Raw genomic sequence first — 26,553 nt, 5'->3', positions numbered from 1 at the left:
TTTGCGGGCTGCTCTGTGTGTGGAGTAGCCGTTCTTTTATTCATTTACTTTCTTAATAAACTTGCTTTCACTTTGCAAAAAAAAAAAAAAAAAAGAATTTGAACATTTGTGGAGAATACAACACAAAGAGCTCCCTTTGGTTTGAAGTGTGAACCCGAAGAGACACTTATGTTTCCGACCTTCCTAATGCCCTGGGTGAGGCCGTCTAAGTGACCTCATGGCCTCAGGTCCTTTGCTGTTCCAATGTGGTGTCTTTTACGCTGACGAGGCCGTCAGGCAGGGTAGCCCACTTGCCAGGCAACGCCCGCTGCATGTTGGCAGGCAGCCTGTTTTCTGATGCCATGGCACAGACAAAAATAGTCATTCCTACTTGTGTCGGTTTAAACGCCACTACACTGTTGGGCTGTATCTGAGTTGTTTTTGATGTAATTATTTAATGATAAACATCTGCTCGCCGGCGTTGAGACTATGGAGTGGACTTCGTCCATTCATCCTGATCGTTCCTCCATGAGACAGGGTCCCTTCGTTGCTGGCTGGAAGCGGCCGGCAAGCGTGGGCTCGCTGTGGCGTGGGCAGTGCCACACGGCTCCAGGGAAGCGTTCAGCTTTCCAAACCAGTGTCTGGGCTCGTGGCCACTCCTGAAATTCAGCTGCTGTCTTTGAAGATTAGAAGAAAGTTTCTAGGATTTTCACTTTTGTATTAAAAGATATCTATATGCTTTTCTCTCTTTTTCTGGTTCACTTATATCTTATTCAGTGCAATTTCCTGATTGCACGAGAATGAGAAGCATCTGTTTGGCTATGTTCTGTGAAAACAAAGAAGCCAGGGACTTTTCTTAGCCTTTATAGGCAGCAGTTTATTTATGAAGCTCTTAGGACGCTTTTAAAGTCCACATCCCTTTGGTTTGTTGGCTTCACCACAAAACAGAGACAGCAGGGAAGGCCCCCGTCAGGCAGGGAGACCCATCCCGGAGAAGGAGGGCCCGTCCTCGTGGGGAGGGGCAGCCAGGCTGTGGCATGGTCAGGGCAGTGGAGGCTGTGCTGCCCACCTGGGTTTGAGTCTAGGTTGGTGGCTACTGCATGGCCAGCAGGCTCGCGGGGAGGCCACGACCCAAGGTCGCGCTGAGGAAAACTGCATCTGGCTCATTTGAGGGTGGAGTGTTCCTCCCTGGCCTGGTGGCTGCCTTGTGTACGTCTGTCCCCAGGACCGTGGAAGCCTCGGCTCCCCGTGGAAACACTGGTTCACAGTCTCAGCCGAACATCTCTGAAAACACAGTTGGGGCACACGGGGACTGCTGTGGTCTCTTTCCTTTATTTTACTTAGACTTTTCTGCAAAGCTGAGCCCTAATAAAAGAAATTGCAGGTGAATTACCAGTGGAATTTATTAAAGCAAATGTGCAGACATTCACACAGCTCCTGTCGGGGACGTTCTGGGTGGGACAGTGTGGAAAGACTTCCTCTGAGAGTTTGATAGAGGAGCAGAGGAGCTGATGACATAAACAAGTCCAGAAACAGCCCCATGAGGTTTATAAACGAGAGCACCATACAGACAGGACTCTGGACTGTTCAGGCCCTGCCTGCCTTTTTTGGCTTTAAAGAATGAGAGTTCCCTGAAGCACCGAGGGGCAGCCCACACGGAGAGGAGGTGGCCTCGAGCGTTTACAAGTGTCTGTGCTGGGCCGGGCCCTTGGCCGTTTTCGGTTGCCGTTGCGTCATTTCACGCTCCAGTACCCTGAGAAAGTGCTGGCGTCCCCCTCATGGGTGAGAATCTCAGTGGGAAACTATCCCCATGCCTACGGCGAGGAGTGGCCCAGCAGCCAAGCGTCAGGCCTTCGAAGGCAGTGTCCCCTCGTCCTTCCCGTCCCATCGCACCAGCGTTACCCTCATGGAGGAGGCTTCCGTATTCTCTTCAGCTGTGTTTCTCATGCCCCAGAAAGGCTAATGTCTTGTAGTTCCTTCAGAGAACTGGGGCATGGGATGAGAGCCACACGCTAACGCACCGTATTCCGAGGTGGGCCCGGGGCCATGTGCTGGGGCTGTGTATTCTGAGGTGGGCCCGGGGCCACGGCCAGGGCTGCGTATTCAGATGTGGCGTTTGGATTTCCCGTTACGAGCTAAGGTATTTTTGTGGTTTTAGTGCTGACATCAAATGGCCCGCCTGAGTGTTGTTGAAATATTTCTTGTCAGACCTGTTTCCTTAACTCCTCCAAGTACCGTGTTCTGAGTACTACAGAGATGCTCAGGCCCGAGCGAGTCATCTTTGCAGGAGAGCCTCCGTGCTCCTGAGCAGACACCCAGCAGGGTTGAGCGACCCTTATGCATCTGCAGATGCAGGGCCAGTGACCCCACAGTGGGGCAAGAACCTGGAGGGTTCTTGGCTTTGCCCAGGAAAGAATTCAAGGGCAAGCAGGAGGTGGAAGAAAACAGCTTTATTGGAGAGGCAGGGCTACAGCTCCCTGACTGCCCCTGCAGAGCGGGGCCGCCCCATAGGCGGAGAGGAGTAGCTCAGGGCAGATTTAATTGCATGCAGATTAAGGGGTGGTTTATGCAGAAATTTCTAGGAGAAGGATGTAACTTGTAGGCGATCGGGTCATTGCCATGGAAAGGGGCGGCAGCTCCTGGCTGTTGCCATGGCAATGGTAAACTGACAGTCACACCGCGGGCACGTCTTATGGAAAGCTGCCTCTGCCCCAGCCCTGTTTTCACTAGTCCTCAATCTGGTCAGGTGTCCAAGCCCCATCTCTGGAGTCAAGTCCTGCCTTCTACCCTGATATCATAGTTTTTCTTTCGTCTTCTATTGAAGACCTTTCCCAACATCACTGTCTCTTCTGTTTTGGAGGCCTTACGATTTGGCCACACGTTCTGTTCTTTTTTTTTTTTTTTTTTTTTTTTTTGAGACGGAGTCTCGCTCTGTCGCCCAGGCTGGAGTGCAGTGGTGCTATCTCAGCTCACTGCAAGCTCCGCCTCCCGGGTTCATGCCATTCTCCTGCCTCAGCCTCCCGAGTAGCTGGGACTACAGGCGCCTGCCACCACGCCCGGCTAATTTTTTGTATTTTTTAGTAGAGACGGGGTTTCACCATGTTAGCCAGGATGGTCTCGATCTCCTGACCTCGTGATCCACCCGTCTCGGCCTCCCAAAGTGCTGGGATTACAGGTGTGAGCCACTGCGCCCGGCCGCGTTCTGTTCTTATGTACACGCCCTGAGCTGTTTCCACTGGCAGTCAGCTTTGGAGTTCACTGTGTGGCTCTCACAGGAGCACAGACCCTCCTGGTGCTCACCAGAAGACCTTGGCCCATGAGGGCTGCGTAAGACAGGGTGGCTCGGGCCTGGGGTGCTGGGTCCCAGGTCTCCCTGCAGCCCTGAACGATGTTCTCAGCAGCAGGTACAGGTCTTCATTCCGATGAACGTGCCTCAAGGCAACACTCTGGGCAAGAGCCTTTGATGCGGGTTCTGAGGCAGCTGCCTAACACTGCTCTCCTTTCCACAGTGTGCAGGAGAAGAGAATTGGGTGGACAGCAGGACCATCTACGTGGGACACAGGGAGCCACCTCCGGGCACAGAGGCCTACATCCCACAGAGATACCCAGACAACAGGATCGTCTCGTCCAAGGTAACTTGGCTTGGGTCTGAGTGTCCATGATGTGTCTAAAAAGCAGCTGCCGGGGGGTGTTAGTGCTTCTCGGTTTCAAAGACCAGCTCTGCTCCTGGCCCTGCTGTCACGGCCACCAGCCACCCCCAGCAAGGGCTTCAGATCAGGACCTCACCGAGGGCGCTGCTCTCTCCCTCCCGGTGACTGCCCACAGAAGGCTTTCCACCTGCCCAGGGCTCACAGTGCAGTGTCTCCATTCTCGGGTGACCATGTCACAGAGGCAGTGCGGGTCTGAAGTCCAGGATCCAAACCCCACCCAGGTCCCACTTCTGAGGCGTCTGGCCATGTGCTTGTCATGGGCCACCCTGGCTAGAGTCTAAGCACTGGTAAGGTAGAAACGATACCAGCCACCCTGGAGAAAGAGCCGACAAATGCAGGCTGGACAGCAAAACCCAGGGGGAAATCTTTGAGCTTGTTCACGAGGTGCAGCCCAGGCGAAGTGTAGGAAGCACGAGCAGAGTGCCGCGGTCTAAACGAAGCGCGTTTCTCTCCATGGACTGGAGCGTGGAAGTGCACACACATTTCCCATGTTCAGAGAGTGACCTGGAAACGGGTCTTAAGAATAAGGTGGAAATGTAGCTGCAGCCATTAAACACGGGGTAAACTGTGCTTTCCAGGTAATGCAGAACCTGTGTGCCTGTGTTCAGACTCCATTTATCTTCACTGTCCTTCAAAATGGATGAGCTAAACACAGGCACATGCATGGACGGGCTGCACATGGGGATGCGTGTGGCGGCCCACCATTCACACGTGTGTCCTCACATGTAGACGCACTTAATTTACATCAGGTGTCCTGCCATGTAAACTCCTGTGGAGACCTACTTAATTCACACCAGGCGTGCTGATGTGTAGACCCCTGTGGAGACCTACTTAATTCATACTGGGTTTCCTGATGTGTAGACCCCCTGTGGAGACCTTCTTAATTCACACCAAGTGTCCTGATGTGTAGACCCCTGTGAAGACCCACTTAATTCACACTGGGTTTCCTGATGTGTAGACCCCTGTGGAGACCTACTTAATTCACACCGGATGTCCTGATGTGTAGACCCCTGTGGAGACCTACTTAATTCACACCAGGCGTCCTGATGTATAGACCCCTGTGGAGACCTACTTAATTCACACCAGGCGTCCTGATGTGAAGACCCCTGTGGAGACCTACTTAATTCACACCAGGCGTCCTGATGTGTAGACGCCTGTGGAGACCTATTTAATTCACACCCGGCATCCTGACGTGTAGACCCCTGTGGAGACCTATTTAATTCACACCCGGCATCCTGATGTGGAGACCCCTGTGGAGACCTACTTAATTCACACCCGGTTTCCTGATGTGTGGACCCCTGTGGAGACCTACTTAATTCACACCGGGTGTCCTGATGTGGAGACCCCTGTGAGACCTACTTAATTCACACCGGGTGTCCTGACGTGTAGACCCCTGTGGAGACCTACTTAATTCACACCGGGTGTCCTGACGTGTAGACCCCTGTGGAGACCTACTTAATTCACACCGGGTGTCCTGACGTGTAGACCCCTGTGGAGACCTACTTAATTCACACCGGGTGTCCTGACGTGTAGACCCCTGTGGAGACCTACTTAATTCACACCGGGTGTCCTGACGTGTAGACCCCTGTGGAGACCTACTTAATTCACACCGGGTGTCCTGATGTGTAGACCCCTGTGGAGACCTACTTAATTCACACCGGATGTCCTGATGTGTAGACCCCTGTGGAGACCTACTTAATTCACACTCAAGCATCCTGGCATGTCAACCCTGTGGTTCTTAATTATTTATGTGCTCTTGAAGAGTTGCACATTTTTAAAGAATATTTTACAACAGAAAAGGTCACCTTTTCAAAGCCTTTTTTATGGGATTATTTAATTTGTAACTACAGGATTACAAAAAATTTTAATAGCTTTAACCTCTAGAAACAGGACATATAAATGCTGAAAAACAAAGTCCCAACCAGATAAGTGCTGTGGGTGGTTTCCTAGTCATCATTCATGGAAGGAGAAATGTACTGATGAGAAATCACATCCAAAATATTGTCTCTGCAATGGTAACTTACAAAGTTGTAAAGTCGACGGAGCTCACTGAAGATGGTTTCCAAGCTCATGTGTACTTCACCTACCCCCCACCCTCCAGCCCAAAACGAATCCCAAACGTATTTCTTAGAACTCAGCCTGCGCGGCCCAGAGGTACAGAGAGGCAGGAAGCACCCAGGTGTCCACATGCGGTGCCATTGTGGACTTGTAGGGCAGGATTCCAGGATACGGGTGATGGGCGTGTGGAACCGCGACGCCCCCTGTACAGTGTGGCTCATCTGAGCCGGATGGGGGCCATGAAGGCATCACGCAGCCCGCCACCTGGGAGCTGGCTTCTCCCTTCCTGGGGCAGAGCTTGCCCGACAGCCCCATGTGCCTGCTTCTCCCTGCAGATGAGGGTGTCGTGTGGGGCCACGGGGAAAAAACCAGCAGCAGCGGCAGAGCTTGGTCCAGGCGTCAGAGGAGGGTCCTGGTCCCCCTGGCTGGGGCTGGCGGGAAGCCGCACTTCCTGTGATTGCCCATGGCAGTTTTGGAGGAGATAACAGAGCACGGCGATTTCTGCCTCCCACTCCTGACTCCTTTGCTGTATCATTCGAGTTTTATCCTTTTCCTACTGTCCGTTTCGAACGTCCCTGCAGGCAGTGGCCTTGGTGGCTTCGCACCACCCGGCCCTGCTCCCTGGCTCTGCGCTACCCTGTCTCCCCCTGGGCTGGGCCCCTCCTCTCCGCCGCTCCCTGTGGAACTGGAGCCCCGTGAGGTCTCTTCAGTTTCTGATCCGGGAAGCCCTGTGGTGGGCAGGTTGTCAGGATAGGTTTTGTGGGCTTATTGCTGGTTTCCAGGGCCTTTGAGAAGCCGTAAGTCTCCTTCCTACCAGGAAGCACTCACTCAGGAACGCACAGACCAGGGTCAACAGGCTCTCAGGAGCGCCGTCCAGCGCAGGTGGAAGGTGCGGCGGGGCCAGGAGAGCACTTGGCCGCCTTTCATCTCAGCCTCCGAGGACAGAAGGGAGCTCTCAAATCCGCCCATGCATTGAGATCTTCGCTCTTCACAGAGGTGGGATTAGTGGCTTAGTCTCAGTTTCAAGTGGATGAGGTTGTGTAATTTCAAGGGAAAATTACGTCCGGCATAACCTCTTTTGCTAATGGAACTCAGGAAGGAAAGGCCCTCAGAAAGGCTGGAGTCTGGAATCTAGGCAGGTAGCTGGCCTGACAGTAACCTTGATCCAGATAAACCAAAGTGGAATTCTCGAGCCTGGAATTGAGGACTCGCAATTGTTTTCATTTAACAGCTCAGGATGTGTGAAAAAAAATGCTGTTTAATTTGTAAGACATAAGTTTACAACTGATTTTGGAGAATACATTTGCGATCATGTATCTATGTTTTCCTGGGGTGGTGGAGGAAATGATTTCTACCTAAAAAAAAGAAATGCTAGTAGTTAAGACTTTTTAAGTGCCACAGAAGCTTGTTCTCAGCAAGTTTGCTTTTATGAAATCAAAGGATGAAAGCCTTTGTCATGGAAGAAGTTGTAATAGGGGATGAAAATGCCGTCAGATTATTTTTAACTTCTCATCTGTTTGACAGAAGTGCAGTTACTGGTGATCGGTGATGATAGAGTTGTTTCCATCTTAGGGGAGAGACTTTGGGCAGTGTCACAACCCGAAATGACAGCCCAGCACGCCCCATTCCCTGCTTCCTGTGTTGTGCAGAGCTCCCCCAGGCCTGCTTGCACCCCCCACGTGGGGAATCCTGAACTCCAGAAAGTGATGGATCACTGCGTGCCTCCTTTTCCAGATTTGTGCTTTGGGGCACAGAATTCACATGGTTCCCAGCTTTGCCCACAGGAGGCTACAGAATTAAATCTTGGCTTGGTCTATACTGTCCCTCCATGCCTTCAAGAAAGTTGAATCCTTCTGGTAATTCGGGAGGAAAAATTCCCTCTGCAATTCGTAGGTATAGCCAGTGTTTTCATGACTTATATTTGTATAAATGATTTCCATGTTTATTATATCATGTAATCTCTAAAACAACCCTGTGAGCCCACCAATACTCATTATTCCCAATGTTTTCATGAAGAAGCTGAGGCTTAGAGCTCAGTCATGTGCCTGAGGCCACAGAAGAGGATATGGCCCCTGTAGTCTGGCGCTGGGCTTGGACTTCCTTCCGCAGAGCCGGGGCCCTTTTCTTTTCATTTTTGAGACAGAGTCTCTATCTGCGCCCAGGCTGGAGTGCAGTGGCACGATCCTGGCTCACTGCAACCTCCACCTCCCGGGTTTAAGTGATTCTCCTGCCGCAGCCTCCCAAGTAGCTGGAACTACAGGTGCCCACCACCACACCCAGCTAATTTTTATGTTTTTAGCAAAGATGGGGTTTTGCCATTGTTGGCCAGGCTGGTCCTGAACTCCTGACCTCAGGTTATTCGCCCACCTCAGCCTCCCAAAGTGCTGGGTTTACAGACGTGAGTCACCATGCCCGTCCAGGGGTGCTTTTCTTAACAGCCCCTCTGGGTGCTCACAAATTTCCAGCATCAGTAATCCACCGTCCTGGCATAATTTTCTGTGTTTTGCATCCCTGCCTCCCGGTCATAAATGAAAGAGTGACTTCAGTTCCATGCGAGTGGCTCGTTGTTCCAAGCAGATGGGTGTCCGGTGTCCCCGCCGTTCTCAGGACTGTCAGGTGGGCCCCGTGGTGCTGGAGCCGTGTTCAGGTAAACACTAGTTGAGGCTTCAGACAGCTTGCAGGTGCTCCTGCGGGCGCCTGGGCTGCTGGCAGAGGACAGTGCCCCGGGTTTGTCTCGCCAGAGGCAGGCCAGGTGAGGCCGTGCTCTTCCCTGTCTGCACACCACACTGCTGGCGAGTAACACAAAACCAGAGACTGGCTTCCACAAGGGACAGGAGGGAGGCGGAAACATGAGGCTCAGACACTAGTGAGGCGTTTCAGCTCAGGGCCAAAATCTGAGCCACGGCAGCTGTGGACTCTGGCTATGGCGTCTGTCATACAAGTGAGAAATGAAAAGAATGACTGTGCCATGTCATTCAGCAAAATGCATGGTGTCTTTGGAGGTGAAGAGAGGTGCCAAGCGCCACTCGGTTTTCCCAGATTTCCTGTAGGAGGAAAAACACTTGGTTCTATGCTGTGGCTTTCATGCCAGGAGTTCCCAGGATTGAGGACATCTACTGATTGTATCACAGTTGAAGGGCCCAGTGTTACTTTACATTGTGTCCCCAGGCAAATATTTATATTTTTACAATTCAACAACGATGAGCAAAGGATAACTGGCCACCATTGTCAGCTTTCTCGCTCTAATGTGTGGAATAAAACGCTCATTTCAGTTTATTTTATCCCGATGGTACTGCTATGTCAGTGCAGTCATGACCATTTAAATGAGTTAATTGGGATTTCACTTGTTAGATATCACCAGGAATTAATAACCCTCCTTTTGACAATAGTAATAGTCAGCAGTAATAACTTACTCTGTGAAATGTAGAGATTACACCGCATCATGGGGCTCGACTGCAGCCCTCAGTGCCTGATTAGAATAAAGCAATTGAGGCCAGGCACAGTTTGGGAGGCCGAGGCAGGTGGATCACGAGGTCAGGAGTTCTAGACCAGCCTGACCAACCTGGTCAAACCCTGTCTCTACCAAAAAATAAAAAATTAGCTGGGCGTGGTGGTGGGTGCCTGTATTCCTAGCTACTCGGGAGGTTGAGGCAGGAAAATCGCTTGAACCCAGGAGGCAGAGGTTGCAGTGAGCCGAGATTGTGCCAACGCACTCCAGCCTGGGTGACAGACAGAGTAAGACCCTGTCTGAAGAAAAGAAAAAAAAAAAAAAGAATAAAGCAATCGTGCAGGTGGTTTCAAATTCCAAAGCTGTACAGTCACATTCAAAATGGCAAGGGCCGGCCAGGTGCGGTGGCTCATGCCTATAATTCCAGCACTCTGGGAGGCCGAGGCAGGTGGATCAGCTGAAGTCAGGAGTTCAAGATCAGCCTGGGCAACATGGTGAAATCCCGTCTCTACTAAAAATACAAAAATTAGCCGGGCATCGTGGTGGGGCGCCTGTAATCCCAGCTACTCGGGAGGCTGAGGCATGAGAATCGCTTGAACCTGGGAGGCAGAGGTTGCAGTGAGTCGAGATGGCGCCACTGCACTCCAGCCTGGGTGACAGAGTGAGACTTCATCTCAAAATAAATTATGGCAAGTCCATGAGTTTGCACAGCCTTCCAGGCCTGATGGAAGTAGATCTGCATGTTTGGAAGGATTGCAGATCATATTTTATCTCATAAATATTACCAAAACTTCCTCGTGTAACATGGGAACTTTCAAAACCATAGAGAGGAGCATTGTAAATCTCTGTGGCTCATCTCCACTGTCAGGGTTCCCAGCTTGTGGCCAGCCTGTTGCATCTGCACCTTCACTTTAGTTCCAAGGGTCCTTTAGAAGGAATCCTGGACAGCGTGTGCTTTTCATCTGAAAGTACTTCAGTAAATGAAAGGTGGAATTTTAAGTAGACTCTTTTTTCATTAATGTGACTTTGTTACTGAATGATGTATTATAGAAATTTGTGGAAACGTTTAATTATAATAAATTTTTTGGCTTGGGTGCTGGAAAGCAAGACTGGCCTCACACGGGTGGGCTAAGGTATTTCTTTAATGCGTGCTTTTAAAAGTTGATGGAGAGTAACTGACTTTTTCATTATGGCCTATTTGAGACAAAATATATCTTTCTCAAATATTTAAAAAGATCGATCACATGTATAATGTTTGCCAAGTTGTATACACAAGAAAACTAGAGCTCAGAATCATTAAATAATTTGCTGAAGTTTACATGGTTTTTAAATGGCAGGGCCAGGATCGAATGTGGGGACTGACTCTGAAGTCTGTATGTTTCATAATATGCTAAAGAGTAAATATTTCCAGAATTTCATAGAGTACCTAAATTATCTTGAGGTGGGGTTAGTAAATTGAGAATTAAGATTGTGGTTTTTGTAAAGGAAGAAAGTGCCTATACTTTTATTGGCAATCTGGAGTTTTTGCTTTTTTTCTGAATGAGAAACAAAAGGAATGAAGAGCTAGCCATGTGTTCTGTACTCTGTCTCAGTTGGTATGGCCACTTTTCCGTCCTGAGCTCTTGCCTTTTGGTTCTCAATTTGGTTGCATTCCCTTAAGAAAAGCTAGTATGGCAGGCAGAAGCATGGCCTCCCACAGATGTCCACATCCTGATCCCCAGAACCTCTGACTGTGTCACTGGCTGTGACCAGGGAATCAAGATTGCCAAACGGCTGACATAAAAATAGGGAGGTGATTATAGAACTATTCATGTGGCCAAAAGTAACCACAGAGGCACTCGTAAGTGGAAGAGGGAGGCCGAACAGAGACGGTCGGAGTCACGACTGGCTTCAGAGGTTGAAGGGGACCAAAGGATACAGGCAGCCTCTGCAGGAAGCAGGAAAAGGCAAGAAAAGTTTCTCCCTGGAGCCTCCAGGAAGGAACCAGCCCTGCTGATACTTTAATTTTAACCCAGTGAAACCCATTCCAAACTTCTGACCTCCAGAACAGTAAGATAATAAATTTGCATTGTTTTAAGTCACAAAGTGGAATTTGTTATAGCAGCATAAGAAACTCATACACCTGTCCTGACTACTTTGGGAGTTTATAATACAGACTGTACGGAGATTGACGCGGTGTCAGAGGACCCGTGACCTTGAGACATGCCCATAGAATCATACACCTGCTCTAGCCACATCGGGGATTTATAATACAGACTGTACAGAGATTGACGCAGTGTCAATGCACCTGCAAGCTTGAGACATGCCCATAGAATTATACCCCTGGCTTAGCCACATTGGGGATTTACAATACAGACTGTACAGAGATTGATGTGGTGTCAAAGCACCTGTGAGCTTGAGACATGCCCACAGAATCATACTCCTGCCCTAGCCACATCGGGGATTTATAATATAGGCTGCTCAGAGACTGATGTGGTGTGCAAAGGACCTGTGACCTTGAGACATGTCCGTAGAAACTTTCCAAACTGAAGAGCAAAGAGGAAAAAAAGAATGAAGAAACAGAACTGTGGACAATTACAATAGGTGAAGCAGGCCAGGCACGGCGGCTCACGCCTGTAATCCTAGCACTTTGGGAGGCTAAGGTGGGCAGATCACCTGAGGTCAGGAGTTTGAGACAAGCCGAGCTAACATGGTGAAACCCCGACTGTACTGAAAATACAAAACATAAAAAAGTTTTTTTTAAAATTAGCCAGGCGTAGTGGCAGGTGCTTGTAATCCCAGCTACTTGGGAGGCTGAGGCACAAGAATCCCTTGAAGCTGGGAGGCAGAGGTTGCAGTGAGCCAAGATAGCACCACTGCACTCCACCCTGGGCAGCCAGAGTGAAAACTCCATCTCAAAAAAAAAAAAAAAGGTAAAGCATATATGCATAATGAAAAAACCAAAAGAAGAGAGAAGAAATATCTTCAGTAAAAGTGGCTATTTCCAAAATTAATGGCAGATGCCAAACTGTAGATTCAGGAAGCTCAGAGATAGAATACAAAGGCAGAATAAATTTTTTTAAAAGGGTACACCTAGACATATCACATTTAAATTGCAGAAAATTGGACTCAGAAAAAATCTTGAAAGAAGCCAGAGGAAGAGAACATTTTACCTGCTGGGAAACAAGGGTAAGAATTACATCAAACTTTCTTCCAGAAACCATCTAAGGAAGAAAAGAATAATGTAAAATATTGGAAGTGTTGAAAGAAAAAGCCAGCAACCCAGAATTCCGTATCTCATAAAATTATCCTTCATACATGAAGGAGAAATAAAGACTTTTTCAGACAAACAAAAGTTGAGGAAATTCATCGCCAGTAGACCTCCCTTGCAAGAAATGTTAAAAGAAGTTCTTCAGAAAGAAGGAACATTATATAGGTCAGAAATTCAGATCTACTTAGGAGAGAACAGAGCATTAAAGTGTGAGTTTTTTTGTGCTGTTACAACAGAATACCACAGACTGGGTAATTTATAGAGAAGAGACATTGATTTCCCCCACAGTTCTAGAGTCTGGGAAGTCCAATATCAAGACACTGGCAGGTTTGGTGTCTGGTGAGGGCCCCGTCTCTGCTTCTAAGATGGCTCCTTAAGCACTGCATCCCCTGGAAGGGAGGAAGGCTGTGTCCTTATGTGGCAGAAGGCAAAAGGGCAAAGGGGCAAACTCCCTCTGCCAAGCCCTTTTATACAGGCACCTAATCCCATTCATGAGGGAGGAGCCCACATGGCGGAATCACCTCTTGAAGGCCGCACCTCCTGGGACCGTGACTAGTTGTCACATTGGCAACACTTGAATTTTGGAGGGGACACATTCAAACCATAGCAAGAAGGAGTAAGTGAAGGTAGTACAATTAAATATTTTGCTTTGTTGTTGTTTTTTATTTCTTTAAGAGATGTGATCTCACCATGTTGCCCAGGCAGGTTTAGAACTTCTGGGCTCAAGTGATCCACTGCCTTAGCCTCCTGAAGTGCTAGGATTACAGGCCACAGCACCCAGCTTGTTTTTTGTGTTCTTAATTGGTCTAACAGAGAGTACTTTATTCAGAATGATAATAGCACTTATTCAGTGGTGATTGCTCAGGGATGAATGAAATGTATGACAGAAGTGTCCTGTGGGGGGCAGGAGAAGGAACTGGGCGTGCTGTTGCGAGGACTCTGCACCACACACAGTGCGGGTTATGTGAGAGTGGGCATATATGGTGGCCTCTAGCGCAACCACTAAGTAATTAAAAAAAAAAAAAAAAGTATAGTTGATATTCTAAGACAGGAGAGAAAACAGTCAGATAAAATGCTCAATTAAAACTCAAGAAGGCAGGAAAAGAGTAGAAGTCACAAAAGAAACAAAGACTATGAAGAAAGGAACAAAAGTCGGTTACAAATATGGTAAATATTAATTTAGCTATATTAATAATCACTTTAAGTGTGAATTGTCTAAATAAACCAAATACAGAAACTGTCAGAATAGAAAAAACAAGACCTAACCATATGTTGTGTGCAGGAAAGCCACTTTAAATATAAAAACACGGGTTAAAGAGATAGAGGAAGATGTACCATGCTACTACTACTCAAAGGGACACAAGATTAGCTATATTAATTTCAGACAAAGCAGACTTCAGAACAAGAGAAGTTACCAGGGATAAAGAGGGGCATTGCTGAACAACAAAGAGGTCAGTTCTCCAAGACAACATAACAATTCTTAATGTCTCTGTAACAACAGAGGGTCAAAATATGTGAGGAAAAAAGGATAGAACTGGAAAGAGAAAGAAAATCCACTGTTTTATTTGGACACTTCATCACCTCTGTCCACAGGCAGAAAATCAGTAAGGACACAGTTGAACTGAACAGCACCATCAGTCCCTTGGACCTAATGGACATGTATGTCATGCATGCCCTTGTGAAGGGAGTCCACCAATAGGCTTTGTGTGAACAACAAGGCTGTTTATTCACTTGGGTGCAAGTGGGCTGAGTCTGAGAAAGGAGTCAGCAAAGGGAGATGGAGGTGGGGCAGTTCTATAGGATTTGCGTAGGTAGTGGAAAATTACAGTTAAAGGTGGTTATCCCTTGTGAGCAGGGGCGGGGGTCACAAGGTGCAGGGTGGGGGGTCATGAGACTCATTTTCCGGGGGGGAATATCACAAGGTCTGTTGATTAGTTGCGGTGAGGCAGGAACAAATCACAATGGTGGAATGTCATCTTTTGTGGTTCTTCAGTTTCTCCAGGCCATCTGGATGTATACGTGCAGGTCACAGGGGTTATGATGGCTTAGCTTGGGCTCAGAGGCCTGACAATTTATAAAATACTTCATTCAACAATAGCAGACCACACACTCTTCTCAAGTTCACATGGAACATTTGCCATGACAGATCACATTCTGGGCCATAAAATACACCTTAGCACATTTTCAAAAAATAGAAGTCATACCAAGTACTCTTTCAGACCGCAGTAGAATTAAACTAGAAATAAATAAATAACAAAGTTAACTGGAAAATCCCAAAATGTTTGGAGATTAAACAAAACACTACTAAATAACACATGAATCAAAGAAGTCTTAAGAGGCATAAAAATATTTTAAGCTAAACAAAAATTAAAATATAACTTATCAAATCTTGTGGGATGCAGGAAAAGCAGTGCTTAGAGGGAAATTTGTAGTATTGACTACATAGATTAGAAAAGAAGAAAGATCCAAAATCAACAAGCTTCAACATTAGGAAACTTAAAAAAAAAAAAAAAAAAACAATAAACATTAGAACAGAAATTAATGAAACTGAAAACAGGAAATCAGAGGAAATTTTAAACATCAAAAGCTGGTTCTTTGAAAAAAATCAATAAAATCAATAAACCTTTAGCCAGGCTAAACGAGGGAAAAAGAAAAGAGACACAAATTCCAAACATCAGAAATAAAAGAGGGGCATCACTACTGGTAACATGGCTAATAAAAAGATTAAAAGGAATATTATGAACAGCCCTACACCCATAAACTTGGTAACTTCGATAAAATTGACCAGTTTCTTGAAAAACACTATCTACCAAAACTCAAGGAGAAATATAATCTAGGTGGGCCTACATCAATTAAAGAAATGGAATCAATAATTAATAATCTTCCAAAACGGAAAGCACAAGACTCAGATGTTTTCACTGGTGAATTCTACCAGACATTTAAGGAAAAAAAAAAAAAATCAATTCTCTACAATCTCTTCCAGGTAATAGAAGCAGAAGGAACACTTTCTAATTCATTCTATGAGGCCAGCATTACCCTAAAACCAAAACCAGAAAAAGATGCTACCAGAAAGACGATATCACAGACCAATATTTCTCATGAACATAGAAGCAACAATTCTCAATAAAATATGAGCAAATCGAATTCAACAATGTATAAAAAGAATTATACACCATGACCAAGTGGGTTTATCCTAGGTATGCAAGGCTAATCCAACATTTGAAAATCGACTAATATAACCCATAATATTTACAGGCTAAAAAAGAAAACTTACATGATTATATCAATAGGTGCAGAAAAAGAATTTGACAAAATTCACTACCCACTCATGTATTGCAGCAAACTAAGAACAGAGGGGAATTTCCTCAGCTTCATAAAGAGCATCTACAAAAAGCCCTACAGCTGACATCATACTTAATGGTGAAAAACTAGATGATTTCACCCTAAGTTTGGGAAAAAGGCAAAAAATCCCTCATCACTGTTCCTATTCAGCATTGTACTGGAAATCCTAGCTAATACAGTAAGAGTAGAAATGGGAATAAAAGGCGTACAGATTGGGAAGGAAGGAATAAGACTATCTTTGTTCACAAGTGGTATGATTGTCCATGCAGAAAATCCCAAAGAACCAACAATAACAAAAAAACTTCTGGATGTTACAGGCGATTATAGCATGGTTGCAGGATTGAAAAATTAATCACTATCCTATATGCCAGCAACGAACAATTGGAATTTGAAATTTAAAACAACGCTATTTATGTTTATCCCCCACCCAGCAAATTACATAGGTATAAATCTAACAAGAATGTACAAGGTCTAGGTAAGGAAAACGACAAAATTGTAATGAAATCAAAGAAGACTTAAGTCAATGGAAAGATGTTCCATGTTCATGGATGGGAAACTCTATGTTTTTAAGATATCAGTTCTTCCCACTTTGACCTATAGATTCAATACAATCCTAATCAAATTCCCAGCAAATTACTTTGTAGATATCAACAAACTGATTCTACATTTATATGGAAAGGCAAAAGACCCAGAATAGCCTCACGGTATTGAAGAACCAAGTTGGAGAACTGACACTAGCCAACTTTAGGACTTAGTGTAAAACTATAGTAATCAAGACAGTTGCTGAAAGAACAGACACATAGCGGCCGGGTGCGGTGGCTCATGCCTGTAATCCCAGCACTTTGGGAGGCCAAGGCGGGCAGATCACAAGGTCAGGAGATCGAGACCATCCTGGCTAACATGGTGAAACCCTGTCTCTACTAAAAATACAAAAAAAATTAACTGGGCGTGGTGGTGGGTGCCTGTAGTCCCAGCTACTCTGGAGGCTGAGGCAGGAGAATGGCATGAACCCAGGAGGCAGAGCTTGCAGTGAACTGAGATCGTACCATTGCACTCCAGCCTGGGTGACAGAGCAAGACTCCATCTCAAAACAAAAAAAAAGAATAGACAAATAGATCAATGAAACATCATAGAGAGCCTGGGAGTAGATCCACCCAGTAAATCCACCCAGATAGTCAACCCATTCACCCAGAGAGTCAACCCATCTACTCAGATCGTCAACCCATCTTTGACAAAGGAGCAAAGGCAATTCAGGGCAGACAGAAAAGCACTATTTCTTTTCAACAAATAGTGCTAGAAAAACTGGACATGAAAAAAAAAAAAAAAAAAAAAACCCAGCAACAGTGACTCTAGACAGGGATCATACACCATTCAAGAAAATTAACTCAAAATGAGTCATAGACCTAAATGTAAAATGTATAATAATGAAACTCGTAGAAATGTAGAAGAAAGTCTAGGTGACCTTGGGTTTGGCAACAAGTTTTTGGATAACACCAAAAACACTATTCGTGAAAGGAAAATTGATAAGTTGGACTTCGTGAAGATTAAAAACTTGAGCTTTGCAAAATACAGTTAAGAGAATTAAAATAAGAGACGCTGACTGGGAGAATAGGTTTGCAAAACACATATCTGATAAAAACCTGGTATCAAACAACACGTGGAAAATAAGGGTGTTTGGATGGGTAGGGTGGGATGACCTAGGCAGGACCTGGAAAGTTAGTTTCTTTTTTAAAACTCCAGAGACTCTCCTGGAGCTCCCCTTCCCCTTTTTATTACAGTCAACCTGAGAAGGGAACTGAAAATACGGCCATAGTTGTCATGAACTGGGGGGAGCCACTACTCTGTTTTTACCCTCATTAAGGAACTTTATTATGAAAGGTAGAATCACTTTGTAAATGTGAATTAGAATAGAAAATGGAAATTCCTTATATATACTCTAAGCCACTGGAAACTTGAGGCAGAGAAGTTTTAAAAGACACACATGGATTTCCTCTGAAATATTTGTAAACACCAAATTCAGAATATGTTGGTTAGTTTAGGACCGTACCAGGCTTTAGCTGTTACATTGAATTGTAAATAACTTATGTTCATGAGCCTGGAATTAAAGAAGTTCTTGGTATGAGAATTTGACAACTACTTCTGGCTTCCAGGAGCCAGAACCCACCTCGGAATGGGATTTTGAAATAAGCACCGTTGAAGAGACACACAGATGGCAGAGGCCGCAGCACAGGCTGTGAGACCTTCTTCAGGTTTCGGTAGACTGTCTTCATTACGGCGTAAAAACATGTCAGATGAAATTTCAGAAACTATTTCCAAACTCAGTGAAGGTTCGTGACATCTGGGACGTTGTTGTTTTCAACACAGAAGTTGAATGAAACTGCTACAGAAGCAAAATGAGAAGTGTGGAGAGGAGACGCTGTGGTGGCTGGGCATTCCCCCTCCTTCCTCTCCTTCCCCTCCTTTTCTTCCTTCCTTTCCCTCCTTCCCCTCCCTCCCCTCCCTCCCCTCCCCTCCCTGCACTCCCTCCTCTCCCTCCCCTCCCTCCTCTCCCTGTCCTCCTTCCCCTCCCTGCCCTCCCCTCCCTGCACTCCCTCCTCTCCCTCCCCTCCTCCCCTCCTTCCCTCGTTCCCCTCCTTCCCTCCTTCCCCTCCCTCCCCTCCTTCCCTCCTTCCTCTCCCTCCCCTCCCTGCCCTCCTTCCCTCATTCCCCTCCTTCCCCTCCTTCCCTCTTTCCCCTCCTTCCCTCCTTCCCCTCCTTCCCTCCTTCCTCTCCCTCCCCTCCCTGCCCTCCTTCCCTCATTCCCCTCCTTCCCCTCCTTCCCCTCCTTCCCTCCTTCCTCTCCCTCCCCTCCCTGCCTTCCTTCCCCTCCCTGCCTTCCTTCCCCTCCCTCCCCTCCTTCCTCTCCTTCCCCTCCTTTCCCTCCTTCCCCTCCTTCCTCTCCTTCCCCTCCTTCCTCTCCTTCCCCTCCTTCCTCTCCCTCCCCTCCCTGCCCTCCTTCCCTCATTCCCCTCCTTCCCTCCCTCTCCCTCCCCTCCCTGCCTTCCTTTCCCTCCCTCCCCCTCCCCTCCCTGCCTTCCTTTCCCTCCCTCCCCTCCTTCCCTCCTTCCTCTCCCTCCCCTCCCTGCCTTCCTTTCCCTCCCTCCCCTCCTCCCCCTCCTTCCCCTCCTCCCCCTCCTCCCCCTCCTCCCCCTTCTTCCTTCCTTCCCTCCTTCCCCTCCTTCCCCTCCTTCCTCTCCTTCCCCTCCTTTTCCTCCTTCCCCTCTTTCCTCTCCTTCCCCTCCTTCCTCTCCTTCCCCTCCTTCCCCTCCTTCCCCTCCTTCCCCTCCTTCCCCTCCTTCCCCTCCTTTTCCTCCTTCCCCTCCTTTCCCTCCCTGCCCTCCTTCCCCTCCTTTTCCTCCTTTCTTCCCCTCCTTCCTTCCTTCCCTCCTTTCCTCCTTCCCCTCCCTCCCCCCTTCACCTCCCTCCCCCCCATCCCCTCTCTGCCCTCCTTCCCCTCCTTTTCCTCCTTTCTTCCCTTCCTTTCCTCATTCCCTTCCTTCCCTCATTCTCTCCCTTCCCCCATCCCCTCCCTCCCCCCTATCCCCTCCCTGCCCTCCTTCCCCTCCTTTTCCTGTCCTTCCCCCTGAGGCCTCAAAGCCCTGTGCCTGAGCTGTGGACAAGAAACCCGGCTGCCTCAGAAGCTGCGTGGGGCTGGGTGAAGGCTTCCCTTCAGCTCGCTGTCATCGCCTGTCGTGCTGTCACTCGGAGGAGAGATCATGCAGAAATTACTGAAGTAAAATGCTAATGTGTTAATGATCACAGGTTTACGTTTTATAAGAGACATCTTAATAATCAAACTATTGTTGAGCTACCTTGCGTTTTATCTTGAATTCTCCGGAGTTAGGTAATTTACGCACGTGTTTCAGAGTACACACTTTGTTGCAGCCGTCTTAGCTGTCAGCAGACACTCCAAATTATGAATTATGAGTTTTATGTCTAAAGCTAAACATTTTGTACTGTAAAATCCAGTGCTACTTACTATACCCTAGAGTAACACTACGACAGTAAAATCTGATCTAAATGTTGGATGTTTGTTTTTCTTTTATGCAGTACACATTTTGGAACTTTATACCCAAGAATTTATTTGAACAATTCAGAAGAGTAGCCAACTTTTATTTCCTTATCATATTTCTGGTGCAGGTAAGGCCGGTCATTGTTTTCCATCTCATCACATATAAATCTAAATAAGTGACATTTTATTCTCAGGTAACTGCCACACAGCTAATGAAAGAGCAAGGATGTGGTGCCCCTCACCTACGATTAATTTATTTATTTTCTTAAAGAAGGACAAAACGTGTTGGTTCTGTGAGATCCACACAAACTAAAGCACACAAGACGCCACTTTGGGTTTAAGTTGGTGACAGCCTTTCCTGCCCCTTTCCTTCTAGTACCAGAGGGGAAATCAGAGCTTTGTCATCTTTTGGACAAGTTCACCGCCAGGCTATGCATTGTTACACTTACTTTACTCTTCCTAAGTGTGCGTGGATGCTCTAAAGAACATCCAGGCCGGGCGCAGTGACTCACGCCTGTAATCCCAGCACTCTGGGAGGATCACGACGTCAAGAGATAGGGACCATCCTGGCCAACATGGCCAAACCCCGTCTCTACTAAAAATACAAAAATTAGCCGGGTGTGGTGGTGCATGCCTGTAGTCCCAGCTACGCAGGAGGCTGAGGCAGGAGAATCGCTTGAACCCAGGAGTGGGAGTTTGCAGCGAGCCGAGATTGTGCCACTACACTCCAGCCTGGCAACAGAGTGAGACTCCGTCTCAAAAAAAAAAAAAAAAATCTCAAGACGGTACACGTGAAAAGAGTTTAAAGAAAAGAAAAAAGAGTGAAAAAATATCTCGGGGTATGAGTTAGGGAGCAATGTGCCAGATGTGTTTTAAGAACAGTACTCTAATTTTTCTAAGTCATACAAAATACTATTGAAGGGCTTTAAAATATTTTCCAACATTAAATTATTCAAATCATATAATTAAAATGTGACACTGAGGCCAAGGGGCGAATTAACTAACACAAGGCATGCCCCGACTTCACACTGAGTCTGCCACTCTCGGTGGTTTCCTTGAGCGTGTTCCTTAATCCAAAAAAGGTGCCCTCGTTTTAACGGTCGGTGAAATAGGATGATTGACTTGCTATCTCCCGTGGTGGGCAGTCGGGTGCCAGCAAAGGGCTTTAAATAAGTCAAAGCGAATGGCAAGTGTTGGCTCAGGTCAAACTAACCTGCCTGAAGTCACTCATTTGCGTTTTTGCAGATGATTTTACAATTCTCTCTTTCTGCAGTTGATTATTGATACACCCACAAGTCCAGTGACAAGCGGACTTCCACTCTTCTTTGTCATTACTGTGACGGCTATCAAACAGGTAAGCATTTTACAGACGAAAAAGAAGCAATCGTTATCTTTGCCATGTGAATTGCCTTTCATTCAAAGCGAGGTAATTGGTTTGTTTTAGCTAGTTCACAGAAAATTCAACCAAGTTCTAGAAATTCATCTTTGTAACTGCGTTAGATTGATACTTGAAGCAAAATAAGAGATGTTATATAATTTAGTTGCTAGTCTGGCGCCATGTGAGTTCAAGAAGAAATCTATGGTTTTCACATCCGAAATCACCCAGAGATGATCTGATCACATGAGTCACTTAACCTTTCCGTATCCTCGACTGTCTTGACCACCACAGAACATGCTCTTTATGGACTCCAGCAAATGGGATGCTGGTTTTTTTTTGTTTGTTTGTTTCTGTTTTTGCTTTTTTTTCATAGCCCCAGTAAATAAGGCCAGTGACTAACATGGAGAAGAATACATCTCAGTTTTACTCTCCATGTATCCATTTTATCACCTCCAGATTCCCCGTACACATGTTCAGTCACTCCCCATTTTCTCCTCCCCGTCCCTGGCAAAGACTCATGTTTCTGTCGCCGTAGAGTCGCCTATTCTAAATGTCTCGTACTTACGGCGCGTGGGCGGTGTTTTGTGACTGGCACTTTCACTTAGCATGATGCTTCCAAGGTTTCTCCGCATCTGAGCAGGCATCAGTGCTTCATTCCGTCTGATGAATGAGTCATGGTCCACTGTGCATACCTGGCATTTTGTGTATCGCATCCTCTGTGGATGGACATTTGGGGTGTTTCCACTCTTTGGCTGTTGTGAATAATGCTGCTGAGAACATTTGTGTTTCACACCCAGCAGATTGGCTTTCAGATGTGAAAGGCTGGAGAGGGCGTGGCGAGGGAGGCACCACGGGCTGCCAGCAGGAGCTTGGCGGAGCCACCAAGCATAGCAGTTGGCAACATCTGACACAGGCAGAGATGTAGACACACAGGGTCCAGTGCAGATGCTAAACATGCAGCTGTACAGTCAGTACATGGGGCCTGTGTGTCTTCACTAGGCCAGAGCCGGCCGTGCCTACCGGGATACGTGAACCAGGATATTCATGGTGGCCGTCATTGGTTAGCAAAGGACTCGGGCAACCCGGTGTCCTCCGGTAAGGAAATGGACAGCTCCACCGCGGTGCATGGCAGAACACAGCACAGTAACCAAACGAACTGTGCTGCCTGGAAAACAGAACATGAGGGAAACTCATGCTTCCCAAGGACGCGCTGTCTGTGACTCAGGCAGTTTAACTCCTACCTGGGATAAGGCCTCACTTCACGTCGGGGGCAGGCTCTTGCAAACTTCGACTTTAAGCAAAACGATGGGTTTTCTCATCAATTTCACAAGGAAATGTTGAAGGAAACCATGTTACTCGGGGACCTACCATGTGTCCTCAGGCCTAAAGTCGCAGTTTCCAGGAACCCATCGTGGAGATTAGGTGAGGGCGTCCCGTGCTGTCTGTGACACATCTGTGTGGTAGGAGCAGAGGCTGCAGACAGGAAGGAGACCCCTGAGCCTCTCAAGGGGAGCAGAGAGAAGGGGCGCGGGGGTGCAGAACAAGGAGCTGAGGCTCTGTGGCTCTGTCGTTCCTAGCCCGGCCCCGGGAGGCAGGCGCAGCACTGTTCTTCAGCGTCCTCTGCTCTGCATTTGTTAAGGATTCCATCCCTCCCAGGACCCCACTGAGCAGGAAACTCCTGAGGACTCCAGGAGCGTCCTGGAGGAGAGGAGAGGAGAACGTGGCGTAGGGAGGGCAGCTCTGAAGACGCATCTGGGCCAGAGAGGCAGCGGCGGGGAAGCCCGAGCCCCCGTGAATGCAGAGGCTGCCTCTCTACACTGTGCAGACCATGGTCCCAGACAACATGTGGTGTCCTCGGCCCGGCTGTGCCCCATCCCTGGCTGTGTCCCCTCCCATCGGCCTGGCTTTGTCCCCTCCCATCCCAGGGCAGTGGGCGGGCATTGTTGGGGATGTTAAGAGGGGTCAGGGCAAGGCAGCGAATGAACAGAACTGCAGGTCTGGGCCCCATCACCAGCACCCCTGCCCCTGCCCGGAGGGGTCTCTTCCTCTCCCGCGTGTCCTGCTACCCAGCCTTCACTCTGGGGGCAGCCTCGTTTCCCCCACTGCTGGTCTGGATCTGTGTGTGCCAGAGCCCCCCCGCCCCCTCGGCCTTCCTCCACTACTGACCTCCTTGTCTCTCTTCCTTGGGAACCGCGCCGCTGTCTGCAGCCGGGACTTCCCAAATGGCCTCCCCACACTGTGGCTCCAGCAGGGATGTTTTGCTGGGGTCTCCATGCTCCCGACCCCTCCTCGCTTGCCTCGGAAAGCCCCCTGCACTCACAGAGGCCTCCCTGATTTTCTCTTAGGTTCCTGCCTTTCTTTTCACACCATCTTCCCACTGTCTCACCTGGGCACTGACGGGCATCTTACTGTACCTGGCTCTGCCACCGCCATCACCCGGGTCCTGCCAGAGCGGCCTTTCCCTGTGGCGCCCAGCCTCCCCTGCCGTGTGCAGGACCCGTCCGATCAGCCTGTCACATGCATGGGCCTCCACGTGTCCCTCCCATCCCAGCCAGGCTGGCCAATGGGCAGTGCCAGCCCCCGGGGGCTCCCTCACCGCTGGGCATTCCTGGGCACCTCCTCTTTGGCGTCTTCCCGCAGCCTGGGCGCTGGGCTTCTCGGGGATCCTGGGTGTCTCTCACCTGCATTGAACTTGCAGTTATTTCTGTTTCTTCTCCACCAATCCTGAGAGCAGCAGCTCTGGGGACAAGGTCTTTCGTCTGTGGGTCCCTGGTGCCTGGCATTTGCTGAGCATGCAGTTGGTGCTAAATAAGTGTGTTTAATGAACCCAGGAATCATCTACCCACTGCCACCTTCCAGGAAGACTGTTCTTCAGTTTCCCCAGAAAGAGGGTATTTCAGCGGTTTGGGAGGAATCTCTGAAAAGCAATCAGATGCCACAGTGTCACTTAGTGATGGTCACGGCTGCAGAAAGCTCGCACGTTCGGATATCCATGCATCCCAGGCTTCTTCATTCTCCAGAAGCTGGAGGTTTTGGGTTACTTGTTTATGCTCCCTTTGGAAAAGATTCTCAGTCACAGGGCCACTGATGCCGCCACGTGGCCCATAGGGAGGAGGCCCCCAGTGAGTCTCTTGCCCTACAGGCTCTCTCAACCTACGTGCAGCGGGCCCGTGGCATAGGCTTCCTGCCGCCATCCTGCGTGGTTGTGTTGTGTGTGGCAGAGCTGTGTTCCCAATCTCGACACTCATTAGATGTGGTGGATGCCTGTAGGCCCCTGGTGTGCAGTCTCTCACATACTGGGGATTGTTACTGAGAACGGCATTCCCCATCCTTATCTAAGGCACCTGCACCCGGCAACGCCAAACACAAAGGCACGTTTGTCATCCCAAGAATTGTCTGCGTGCAGCATCTCCTATTGTCGCTTCTTTCAAGATACCACCTGACTGTCCAACCAGAGGGTGTGCCTTGGTAGTTGGAATCGGAGGGCGCGTGTCTGTGCCTGTCGAAGGCATGCAGGTCCGGCAGCGCGGCCGGGGTCGGGGTTAGCTCAGGCTGCTTTTCAGCACGATGCCTGCACGTGCACAGGAGTCACGATGGGATGTTTCCCGCGTGGGTTACTCAGACGCGGAAACGCACAGAGAACCTTAAGGCTGCTGTGGGTGTCACAGAGTGAGCCGGCGTTTCACCGAGAGTCTGGGCTGCCAGATCTCATAACACTCAGTTTTTAATGAAAGAGAAGAATGGCCAGTGGGGGCTTTTCCAAGCAGAAGATTGACACTCAGCGGGTGGAAATGTAACTGGCCGCACGTCTTGAGGGCTTTTCGGTGGGGATGTGAAGAGCCTGGAAGGCTTGCTCATCATTTCATTCAGACACTTCTTTTTTGGGAATTTATCCTAAGGCCATGTCATGAATAGGCACAGAAAGTACAGTTAGATAGTACTTATACAGACTTCGATGAGCATCTTGATCCAATGTCTTTGAAGTTCTACAACTGCAAACATTTAAAGCAGCTCGCATTGCCATGGGAACATGCCGATGCTCTGTCAAGGATACAAAGAATAGTGTGTGTAGTGCATCCTGATTTTGAAAAAATACACCCCCACAGGCTTGGATTATGCTTAGACATAATTAAACACAAGCCTTCGGTCTCTCCCTCCCTTTTTCCCTCCCTCTCTCCCCGCTTCCTCTCTCCCTTCTTTCCCTCCTTTTTTTAGGGTTATGAAGACTGGCTTCGACATAAAGCGGACAATGCCATGAACCAGTGTCCTGTTCATTTCATTCAGCACGGGAAGCTCGTTCGGAAGCAAAGTCGAAAGCTGCGAGTAAGTGACGCCTGACACATTTACGCTGGTGAAGGCCAGTAACAGTTTAAAAAGTAAGTTTTACCCAGGTGCGGTGGCTCACGCCTCCAGTCCTAGCTACTCAGGAGGCTGAGGCAGGAGGATCGCTGAGTCTGGGAGTCGGAGGCCACTCAGGAGGCTTCACCATGCCTGTGAATAGCCACTGCTCTCCAGCCTGGGCAACCGAGAAAGGCCACGTCTCTTAAAACATTTTTAAAATACAAATAATAAATGTTTTTAAGTTTTTATTTTCTTTGGCAAAACAGACTGAGATGTTTTTTATTGGGTGTAGGCCCAAGCTCCCTACTACTTTTTTTTTCTTTACCTTTGATTTTTATTTGTTTGTGTTTAATAGACTTTTTAAAGCAGTTTTAGGTTCACAGCAGAATTGGGTAGATGTACCCACTGCCCCCCTAACACACACACACACACAGCCTCCCTCTGCCAGCGTCCATTGCCAGGATTGGTGGAATTTAAAATCATTATCACTGCCCCCCTCTCCACACACAGCCTCCCCATCACCAGCATCCCACACCAGGATTGGTGGAATTTAAAATTATGGGAACACACAAACCAATCAAGACAGGGGAAGATCAGAAACACTTGTTTCTAAAATTTGTTTTGGAATAAAGTATAATAAAATCATATCAATATAAACTCAACTAGGTGGAAATTTATGAAAATTGGAACAGAAAACCTCATTGAAGTGCATTTTTAAAAAAAAGTATTTATTTTTTTAGAGACAGAGTCTTGCTCTGTCACCCAGGCTGGAGTGCAATGGCACAACCTCAGCTCACTGCAACCTCCACCCCCAAGTTCAAGCGATTCTCCTGTCTCAGCCTCCCTAGTAGCTGGGATTACAGGTGCCTGCCACCACACCCAGCTAATTTTTGCATTTTTAGTAGAGACGGGGTCTTAACAAAATGTTGGCCAGGCTGGTCTCGATCTCCTGACCTTGTGATCCGCCTGCCTCGGCCTCTCAAAGTGCTGGGATTA

The 26,553-nt window shown here is 47.9% G+C and overlaps 1 protein-coding gene across 9 annotated transcripts in view; it reads left to right on the top strand.

Annotated features, from left to right (window-relative positions):
• The window catches only part of ATP11A (ATPase phospholipid transporting 11A), a 191,673-nt gene that overhangs the window by 89,890 nt on the left and 75,230 nt on the right, over nucleotides 1-26,553 (top strand). For all 9 annotated transcript variants that reach the window (XM_055244925.2, XM_055244924.2, XM_055244926.2 and 6 more), the window contains exons 2-5: nucleotides 3,489-3,611; nucleotides 19,877-19,966; nucleotides 21,112-21,192; nucleotides 25,432-25,539. In XM_055244925.2, coding sequence (XP_055100900.1) covers nucleotides 3,489-3,611; nucleotides 19,877-19,966; nucleotides 21,112-21,192; nucleotides 25,432-25,539 — 402 coding nt within the window. The remainder of the gene's footprint in view (nucleotides 1-3,488; nucleotides 3,612-19,876; nucleotides 19,967-21,111; nucleotides 21,193-25,431; nucleotides 25,540-26,553) is intronic.

This window comes from Symphalangus syndactylus, chromosome 15, assembly GCF_028878055.3.
Source record: "Symphalangus syndactylus isolate Jambi chromosome 15, NHGRI_mSymSyn1-v2.1_pri, whole genome shotgun sequence".
Classification (NCBI taxonomy): domain Eukaryota; kingdom Metazoa; phylum Chordata; class Mammalia; order Primates; family Hylobatidae; genus Symphalangus; species Symphalangus syndactylus.
Note: the sequence above shows the minus strand (reverse complement) of the source record. Positions and strands in the feature narration are given on the sequence as shown.